General features: G+C 44.6%; 2 protein-coding genes across 2 annotated transcripts in view; one reads left to right on the top strand and one right to left on the bottom strand.

The window, feature by feature from the left end:
- Positions 1-3,270: 3,270 nt before the first annotated feature.
- LOC106747565 (phospholipase D3-like) lies at positions 3,271-6,687 on the bottom strand. The gene is made up of 8 exons (XM_014625206.1): positions 6,538-6,687; positions 6,224-6,379; positions 4,892-5,083; positions 4,655-4,783; positions 4,407-4,546; positions 4,019-4,184; positions 3,808-3,949; positions 3,271-3,470 (listed from the first exon to the last, which is right to left on the bottom strand). Exons 1-8 carry the CDS (start codon positions 6,685-6,687, stop codon positions 3,271-3,273), a joined length of 1,275 nt encoding a protein of 424 aa, XP_014480692.1.
- The window catches only part of LOC106747698, a 31,576-nt gene continuing 27,709 nt past the window's right edge, over positions 6,594-10,460 (top strand). The window contains exon 1 of the mRNA XM_014625481.1: positions 6,594-6,894. Coding sequence (XP_014480967.1) covers positions 6,686-6,894 — 209 coding nt within the window. The 5' untranslated portion in view covers positions 6,594-6,685. The remainder of the gene's footprint in view (positions 6,895-10,460) is intronic.

Here is a 10,460-nt window from a genome sequence, read left to right as displayed (position 1 = left end):
AAAGAAATTTTATCAAATCCGAAGAAATCGTTTTCTCTGTGTACGATAAGGGGGCAGAAGGTAAGTGATGAGTGACGCGCCGTACATTTTCAAGATACGACCGACGTCTCGAGGTGAAAGCTTTGCTTTTGGAATTTTGACTCAGCATTTTTCTCATGGTGTCGCTCGAGATAATGGTGTTTGCCGCCCGAAAAGCTCAATTTGCTCGCGAAAATGCTTTAACGAGCAAACGTTAGAAGAAACGTTACGCACAGGACGGTTGCAACCGTTTTTTCCTTACTGCCTCAGAATACAAGAAATATGACGAAACAAATCTATGATTTACGAATATGCGCAGAAGATAGTCAGACAGCTGTCAAAATTACATATTCACATGCAATTTTAACATATGCATGTCTAATTTTCTGACTTCAGACAGCTGGCTGACCATCTACTGCGCATGTTCGTGAATCATAGATTTGATTTGTCATATTTATTATATGTTTTGTGAAACATGCAAGAAAAAGACTGTCGCAACCTGTGGCCTACTGTATCTATCTGCGTATTTTTACGTCAGATCTGCCTCTTATATCAAGCTTATCTAACAGAACAACATCGTCGTCACTTATTTACTGATGCGCTTATACGTGACGATACAATATTGTAAACTTGACCTTACGGCATATCGTAAAAGACAAGATAGTAAATTATCTACATCTGGAAATACTGTAAAGTAAATGGTTGTTCCGAGAAGTTCCTTAGGATCCACAAGTGAACAAATATATCTATCTATGTGGAATACAATCGAACAAAATCACTTGCTCTAATTCGAATCGTTCAGAAACCGTATGCACAATCTAACAGAACATGAGGAATTGTTTCGCCTTTCTCGAGTCGCTCAGGCAACTTTAATTAGAATTAGACCGAACATCCGTCCTCGTGCCTTCGCATTTTAACGCGGCAAGGTATCGGCTAGGTGTACACGACTAGAAAAAATCTCCACACGTTTTATATATCTTTTTTTCTATTTTCGTCACGCGCACATTCGTGCCGATGATCGCGGCGACATTCCAAGGCGCAATTTTTTATTTATCGTTGTTTGCAGTCGACGGTATGCAAAGTGGCGGTTTTCTGAGGTATAACCGCGAACAGTACGCGCGCTATAGCCTTTGGCATACACTGGCGAATCGATATATCGTAGTTCTCGCAACTCGCAGGCTCGCAGTTCTCTCTCGCAGACACGTCATGAGAGCTGAGTTCATTTTTAATAACGCATTTTTTCCACCGCGCTGTTTTTCAACACGTGCAAAAGTCAACATACGGTGAGCGCAAACTGAACATACGGACGGCAGACTCAGTCAACACAGACCAACACTTTTGTCAATAGTAATCTCATATCCGTCGATCATTTCCTAACGTCGGCTCGCGCCGTTGGTTTTTGTCATTTCGTTTATTTCAACGAATTCGGTCGCTGTGAATCGTTCCTGCTGTTATTTTAGGCACTCAAAGTGCTGTTGAAAAATCCACCAGAGCTCGACTTATCACTCGGCTTCTGATCGCTCCGCTTTTGTCAGTTTGACGGGAGGATTGAGAGAATGCGATGACACATGTTGTGGAAATTTCTCGGACTTTATTTTGAAAATCATGATCCAACATCCAATGACGATTACTGTATGACCGTTGACGCCCGCGGACCGAGCGTTCCCGCTTTGCGCGAGCATTTCCTTCGAACGAAAATCCCTCTTTCCTTCTTTTTCTCAAAACGCTCTAATTAACGTCATTAATTTTACGCACGTCACGCTCCACGATCCACGGATCGCACATGTGGCGATTATTAAGTCCGGGTGGCAAGAAAAAAAAGGAAAGAAACAAGGAATTTAGCGTTTCCATATACGCACCGCGACCTGGGAATTTTCATTTTAGACTTCGATCTCTTATTTATACTTGCAAATCTCTTCCCCTTTGGAAAAACATATTGGTGATATTATAATACTTAGCGATAAAAGAGGGTAAGAAAGCAGAGTCGGGACGATCGACGCATTTAGTTTCGAACGAACTTCGGCATAACCACACGACGGCCGTTCGTTTTTCTCAATAATGCGTCGTGCAAACACGGAATTTATATTGTGCCGTTTTTTCTTCATTTTTCCTTCCTATTTTTTCCGTTTTCCTTTTCTCGTCATGTTACGTGTCGCCCCGACGAGTGTTTCGTCGCTTTACCTCCTGTCAATGGAATCCATTTAGGTCCTGTTTTTAGATATATATACAGCAAACAATAGGCACAACGCAAGCGGCAGGTCGAGTCCTTAGGTCGTAAATTTACACATGGAAGAACGCGGAGTCATCGTAAACCGTGCCCATCGCGGAAACGTTTCTTGTAAGGCACATATTATCTTCTACCCTTCTTATTAAATGATACGCTCGTTAAGCAAACTGCTGACGCATGCAACGATATGCGTAATTATGATAATGGGGACAATAACGACGGTTATGACAAGGTGTCATTAGTAACTCAATTAATAACGAGGAAAGAACTGATGTCGCAGTTTTCTCTTATCTTTAGCCGGTAAAATTTTAAAAAATTTCAAGCGGAGATTCAACGGTCTCGGGGATCTTGGAAAAGCAGATTACGGAAAGGGCATACTTGAGAGAGCAACAGGCAAAAAAAAGGAGAAAGAAAGAAAAAGAGAGAGAGAGAGAGAGAGAGAGAGACAGAGAGAGACTTAATTACTAGTAAACATACAAAAAGATTGCGTATAAACATGATCGTTCAATCGGTATTGCTTCTGACCGAATTTATTAATTTCGAACCCGACTCGACACGATCAACAACGTAATAAATCTTTAAAAAAAATATTTATATAAAAGATGTAAACTGTTAATTTCATGCATCGGTGGCCGGTGTCGGCCAACTTATTTCTCAAATTCTGCATAATTTAGCTCCTTAAAAAGACATTCTCTTAAGAAGCGCCTCGCATCATTACATCACGACATCGTATAACGCATGAGAGAAGCGTCATAAGTAGATAGCAACATATGCCTAATTGCAAATCGAGAAGTTAATTAATGCATCCACTGTCACCACGCGCGCGCGCGCGAGGAGCTCCGAAAAATATTTGTAAAAATGACTCTCGGGCATGCACAAGGCGCTGGGAATGCGGTAAAGGAACACGTAAAGGAATCTCCCGCGGAGAGTCTCGAGAGGCGAGAGGGCTTTTCCCTCTCCCTGCGCGACGCGACGCAATTCTCCGCTAATTGCGAACGAACCCGCCGCAAGTCGGCTCACGTTAATTACGCGTGTATGTAAGGCTCATGCGACGAGTGCTGATACGTGCTCCTCGACAAGCTCCACGTATTCTCGAGGCGCGTCTCGCTCGCATTCAGCGGGAAAGAGTAATCGGAATACCAGTCGCGGTGGAAGATATCCTCCAGCTGTTGCCTTATACCGTCCTTAGTCTGGTGACCGACGTTTTCGAACACGGTGCCGATACCTGGAACAAACGCATCGCGTTAGTGCGAGCTTACGGACGCAATTGGGAAGAATTCAGAGAGAGAAAGAGAGAGACGCGTGCCCGCACTTGTGATTAACCTTAGAATACTAAGGTCTGGTGTTTCATTTTCTGGTTAGACCTAACCTGGTGATAATGCAAAATTCTGTTTTTCCACCCGTGGTTAATCATTGAAAGTTGAAAAGTCACCAATATAAAAGCAGTTTAACAATGCGAGCGGTTGGAGAAGGCAAAGTTTGTGCAAAGTAGGAGCTTCGATTCTATCATCGCCACCACGTGTCTTCTATTTTAACACAAAGCGACATCGGGATGCACTCACCGGCCGTGTTGATAAAGTAATCGCCCGACCAATTGCTCGTACCGATGTAAGCCGCCACGTCGGTCACCATGTATTTATTATGGTTCACCCTGGAGAACGGTATTTTATCCCAGCGCGGATTCGTGGGCACGATGAACCGCCTCTGCAAGAAGACGCGTCGCATCGGCGATTTCGTCAGCGCGCTGGCCGCGCGATCCCGACGGATACTCACCACCTCGACTTTGACCTTCGGATAGCTGGACGTCAGGTCCTGCAGCGACTTCAGGAAATACGTTTCGGACGGTCTCGAGTGTTTCCACCAGGAGATCAAGAGGCGCACGTCTATCTTACGTTCGATCGCCGCAGCCCTTAGAGCGTCGTCTATTATAGGCCAGTATCTATAAACGCAGGTGGAGCCCGCTTTTAATGCTTTCAACGCTTCCTTAATTACCGGGAGTGCAGAGGCAATATCGAGAAGTATTCGCGGAACTTTCCGACGAAAGTCGACGGGGAGTACCTTCCTTACGACGCCCGATCGATTTTCGCGCTTTGCGTTTTGCAATTCTTCTGGAGAATTATTCCCCGCACACTCCCGCACACACCGATCGTCACGTACTTACTTCACTTGTGCAGTATAGATGGTCAGCGGGAAATAATCCATCACGGAGATATAAATGAACCTCTCCGCCTTGGCGATGCAGTGTAAGATCGCGTCCAGATCGTTGCTCCTGCCTCTCGGCGAGAACGGCGGCGGTGAGCTCTGCAATGACGTTTTCGGTGTTTCGTGTTTCTCGCATTGAATTCTTGTTCTCTTTCTCTCTCTCTCTCTCTCTCACGAATGAACGATTAACGTACGATCTATACTAACCGCGATGAATAGTTTGTACTTATTATCCATGTACGTGAAATTCATGGGATTATCTATGTTTATCTTTGTGCTGAGGGAGTCCGGCCACGTGGAAGGCACTTTACCGTCTTGACCTAACTTCCAGTATACCTGCGAAGTGAAACAGGAACAGAGTTCGACGGAGTTGACCGGGTGAGAAAGGCGCGGAGAACGACTTACGTTCCGCGCGCGACGAACATTGCTGCTTAAAATGCTCACATCGAATATTTTGGCGTAGTCGTTCGCTAGACACGAACAATTCAGAGCTACCAGGCCGAGCTCCTTTACATGCGACAGGGATCGCCAATCCATATTCGCCGAACCTACGTATACGTGAGTGCGATCGATGAGCCACAGCTTGGTATGAAGCACACCGCCGCCCAGCAAGGCAGCGAAATTCAAACTTCTCACCTGGATTCGGGGACGAAAGCATATGCGTACATCCCTCTCTGCTTATTTTGTATATCTCACACTTGCTGCTCATGCTTGTCGATCGATCACGCGTGAAGTTACATCTCGCGGCTATTTTCGCGGGGCCAAACCCGAGTCGAAATTTTTCACGCTATTTTAGTACTTTTAAGGGTAGCTTGCTTAGATGGCCCATCGACCAATAAATATCTGCATTAATACGATACCAACACCTGTTAACTTCTCTCTGCAACCTTCGGTTCTATACACTTTTATTTTAATGCTACCTCGAACGACCTATTTTAACGTTGAAAAAACAAAAGAAAAACTAAGACATCATCAGGATCAAAAAGTGAAAGTAAATTATATTGTTAGAATTAAAGTCGCGGGGACCTATTTTGCTATCCTAACTTCTATACAGAGAAAAAGGTTTGTTTGGACTTAGTATATTCAGAGAAACGACCTGGTAATAGCATAATAGCTAAACCTCATTAGCTATTCTGAACTTTGCTGTCACTGCTAAAAGTTGGCTATTACAGGTAAAATATATTTACTGCGAGATACAACTTTAGTTGAAATTATTAGCATGAGTATGCTAAGGTTGGTTAGTTGTGCTCTCTCTCTCTCTCTCTCTCTTTCTCTCGGGTTATTCTATATATAGACAAGACGAAATACATTTATATTAATAGACGAAGTGGCGTAGTAGTAGTCTAAGGTGATTGACTCACGATCCCAAAGGTCTCGGGTTATTGGTCATTAGATTGTCGCATGTTTTTCAGATACGAAATACAAATTTGTTTCAATTAAAGAAATTTTATTAAATCCAAAGAAAACTTCCTCTCCGTGCATTGTATAATCTCCGTGTATTGCAGAATTACAGGTTTAATGTGATGTTTAATTAAAGTTATAATTAATAATTAAGATTTCATTAAAGGTCCGATTCAGGATTGAACGGAGGACAAAATTTTCGATTCGGGAATGAATCCCCCCTTTCCGGGCGGCGAAATCTTAAATCGTTGATCGACTTGCCCTCGACCGGACACACATCTGTCAGGCGGATCGACACGACAAGATCGCTGCGATAAGACTCTTCCGGTTTATCGACCTTCGAAGCTACCGAAGCGAATATCGCGGGCATATTACCTGTGCGTTAGCCTTCTTGGCCAAAATTTGCGTATCGATGTTCGGGGACAGGCGAGAGGGAATGTTCTGCGCTATTTTGAGCGTAATTTGTCTATCTCTTCCAGCCTCGAGGAGCGATTGGAATACTTGCTCACCCTGCGGCAGGTATCGATTTTTCTTAACCAAACATCACGTAGATAGATATAGAGATCACCGAGGAGCCGTCCCACGAGGCTGTCGCGATTCGTTCATCTCCGCGACAGCGTCATGGTGACGACGACCTCGGTGGTAATGGCAGCTGAAGAAGCATCTCATCCGTCTCCTATTCTACTTGCCTCCTTAGCGGTGTCATCGGGAAACACGTCCTCCCTCCTCATCGTCCAATAGAGCGACGCGATCTCGATCGTCTCCTGCGCCATCCCGATCAGATCCATCCACGAGTCGTGAATGGTCTCGTGTCGCGGCGCGTTATCGCTGTAATTCATGCCGACCGGTATCGTCTCCAGCAAGGACACGGCGCAACGATCCATACACGTGGACTCCGCGTCGTACGCGCTCGCGTTCAACGCGTACTTGTCCGCCGCGTGGTCCAACAGCGGCAGCAGCACCACCAGCACGATCAGGATCAGTATGATCGTGATCGGTATGCAGCTCGGCCTGCACCAGCCCTGCGCGCCCCACCTTCGACACAGGTATAATGCACGCTTATCACGCGATCGTCGTCGCGATACCTAACATTGTCCGTCGAGTGGACGCGCATCCGCCAGCCCGGATCCTTTCATACGAAAATAGCGATTCCGCGCCAAGTCGGTAGGCCGATTCTCTAACTTTTGACGACGACGAGTGCCGTTATCGTTACGTTGCCGTCGCGCAGGTATAATACATGGCGGAAAAGCAACGACGACGGCGTAACGATAACGAACTGTCGTTAAAAGTTGGAGAATCGGCCTACGGGAGGACTCGAGTTGAAACCTTCGATGCTACCTTGCTCTTGATACGTTCGCTGCCGCGTGAGTTGCATACGTCCCACGTAAAACTTTTCGCTCAGTTTCATATTTTCTCGTCATTTAGATATAACGTATCGTAATATAAATATGCCGTATGATTATAAATATTTTATGCGGAAATGTATTGTTTTCGTTAAAAATATAATATTTTAATGTCAAGTATTAACAAGAAGCCGGTCTCTTTTCTTCGGCACAAATTCTCCTTTCTTTGGCAAAATTTGTAAAAACTATCGTTTGAACGAAGCGTTGGTAAACGAGGAATGGTTTCGATTGGCACGAAGAATCTGCCGCCCACATGCGGTTATTCCGGGACATCCCCATGAGAATATCCGTGGAATAGACGTGGAATTGACGTGGAATCTACTTCCTTACACGTGGATTCCACATCGATTGCATTCATGATGCTCTCATCGGGACTCTGTATAGTAGCTGAACGTTCGATCTTGCGAATCGGAGATATCGGTTTGCTCTTAAGATTATTTTGAAAAACTTCATTGAAATTGAAATTGGACCTATTTTGCTAACTGTGTTGTAGAATTAAAGATTCAACATAGAACTAAAATTTCGATGCGGGAATACGAGAATTCCTACAGATCGAGGTAATGACTTGTTCGGCAAGTGACTGTTTCGACTGTTTTCGACGAGTTAGAATCTAATTTAGTAAATGTTCGTTAACGGAAAAAGAGAGATCCCTCAGTTACAAAATAAAAAAGAATAATCATCGGAAAACTGATGGATTCATTCTCGTTATTTTCTCGTGAACGATTAACAGGTTCGACCTGCGCGTCTATTAATTTTTCTGAACCGAATCATAGGCCAAATGTGATGCCTCGCTCAAGCTTCTAATCGCCAAATCAAAGTTACGTACTTTGCGTTCGTGAGGGGGTCGTCCACGTCGGTCCTCAACATAAATCCCGACTGGTCCCATAATTCCAGATCGTCGTCGCCGCTCGGCGAGTTCACATCCAGCCGTGCGTTTTCGGACACGGTCTGCAAACAGCGTTTGTCACGCGCCACGGCTCTATATTCGCGAGATTCGGTTGAGAGATGGGTGGCGGTGAGAACGGACAGATGAAGACGGTATGAATTCACGAGGAATTTCAACGCGAGAGATTTCGCGAATCAATTCGTGCTTTATCGCACACCCAACGAGACGACAAATCGAGAGAGTAAACAGGGAAACTCGATGCCAGATAGATTTGCGTCGTTAACTTGTATCACTCTCCCGCGATTAAAATGGTCAAGTTGTGCAATATGTGGATTTTATCTCGTCCGCATGATAAACAGCCCGCGCGCACATCGTTCCGCTTTGTTTCGGACACGTGACCGGGAAATCGATGTGAACTCATCGTGACTCATTGGAGAAATAAACAAGGTCGATGCGCAATATAAATCGGAAATATTCATCCAATGGAGTAAATTAACGCGATACCCAGAACGGCGAGAGAATTTTTTATCACAGAACGAGCGAGAACTCGTGCTTCTCTCGCACCTCTCGAGGTTGGCGTCAAGCAAACGGTGTAGAATCGTAATGATGTCGACGTTAATGTTTTTATCGAGAGGACAATAATATTACGTCGGTGAGTAAACAGCGAGTCGCACATTTCCTGGATCCCGACCGTCAAGCCGATCCTTCTTGAAATTTATTAATCTAAAAAATTTCAGCCTGATACACTTTGGTTATCTGATAACTAAAATTTAATTTCTCCCGAACGGGAAAAAAGGAACATCGACCGACGTTCGTGAAGTTTTCGAACCAACTGATATCCTAGAGGCTTTCTTTATCGCGATGCGTAAAGTTATTTCTGTAGAGGCGATAGAAATATATTTGTATACGGAAAAAAATTAATTTGCTGTTGCAGTGAATACCATCGTTGTTACTGTATATTCGTTGCGATGACAATAAAATTTAATTAGCATCACCAAATTAGCGAATTATTCATAATTAGAGCAGAAACAGTTTTGTTGCCAGGAAAAAATATTCTGCTGGATGAATTGATCCTTAGGACGCATCAATTTGCTGTTAGGACAAAATAATGTTCTCTTATACTCACTAATTTGTTCTTACAGCAAAATAACTAGCAGATTCAGCAAAATAATTCAACGAATAGCGATTAGTATTTTTAACAAATAGTTTTGTTGTCCGAACTGACAGATTTTGCTGCGATAGCATAAAATTTGATATGTTAGCAACTTATTTATCTTCGTGTACGATGAGGAAACGAGGAAGAAGGAGGATGAGGAGGAGGAAGACAAATTAGACCAGATTTAAGTGCGATGTCTACTTTAAAAGTAAAGTCGTGCGTGAAATGCGCCGAGTGCGAATGGCGGGCGGATTTTGGCTTCGGCGCAGCTTTGCGCGACCCGGTCTGTGAACTTCGCGTGAACTTTGCAGACGACAAAGCGTAGGGACGACGGCAACGAGACGTACCGACAATTTGTGCTTGAGTCGCGGCGTTCTGTTCTTGCGATGTGGCAGCAACACCACCACATCTTGATCCTTCTCCCGTGGCTCCGCGTATTTCGGATACGCCTTGGCGGTGGTGGCCCCCTTCGTCGCCGATGAAGTGGCCGTAGCGGCGGGGCCGCCGCCGGCAGTGGAGTACTTCGAGTATGTGATGTTGTTCACATTATTGCTACCGCCGTAGGAAACGTTGTGCGTGTTGTTCACCTCGACAAAAAATGCCACGCGATTTTTCCTCTATCGATCTCTGTCGGCCGACGAGCTCGCGAGCAAATTCTCTCGGATACAGAGAGAAGCTAAAGCAAACACCCTATGTCTCAACATCGTAACATAATACTTTTCTACGCGGTTCTGAAAGATCGAGAGCGGGAAGCCTTTCGCCAATTAAGGAGAAGACGCAAAAGTAATACGTAAAAGCGTATTTTACGGTCGACTTGATAAACAGGCCTCAGTTTTCGGAGTTAATTTGAACAAAAATTCACGACAGAGATATGTAAAAACAAGCGTCGACTCGAAACATGAAGAGGGAGAGAGAGACGACTGGGTGACTTTTGACAGCTGGAAAGTGAAAAGGATTTCGCTGGCCGAGAAACAAAGCATACATGAGCCATCGGACGTTCGTGAGAGTCGATTAAATTTACGGTACACGCGCTACCGTGTCCGTTAATCAACTCGTTAATCCAAATGCTGCTGTTACACGTTTCGAGAATTACGTGAGTCGAACGCAAAGGCATGATACGCGCGCGTCATGTGGCTACAGAGCGCTTGAAATCATCCTTGGTCCGTT

Source organism: Dinoponera quadriceps, unplaced genomic scaffold (genome assembly GCF_001313825.1).
Source record: "Dinoponera quadriceps isolate SergipeBrazil2010 unplaced genomic scaffold, ASM131382v1 scaffold1395, whole genome shotgun sequence".
Classification (NCBI taxonomy): Eukaryota; Metazoa; Arthropoda; class Insecta; order Hymenoptera; family Formicidae; genus Dinoponera; species Dinoponera quadriceps.
Note: the sequence above shows the minus strand (reverse complement) of the source record. Positions and strands in the feature narration are given on the sequence as shown.

Coding starts and splice junctions, on each gene's coding strand:
- LOC106747565 (XM_014625206.1), bottom strand. CDS start 6,687: ATGAATTACAGCGATAACGCGCCGCGACACGAGACCATTCACGACTCG. Junction 6,380..6,537: donor CCGATGACACCGCTAAGGAG/GCAAGTAGAATA, acceptor TGTTTGGTTAAG/AAAAATCGATACCTGCCGCA. Junction 4,547..4,654: donor AGTACAAACTATTCATCGCG/GTTAGTATAGAT, acceptor ACGTCATTGCAG/AGCTCACCGCCGCCGTTCTC.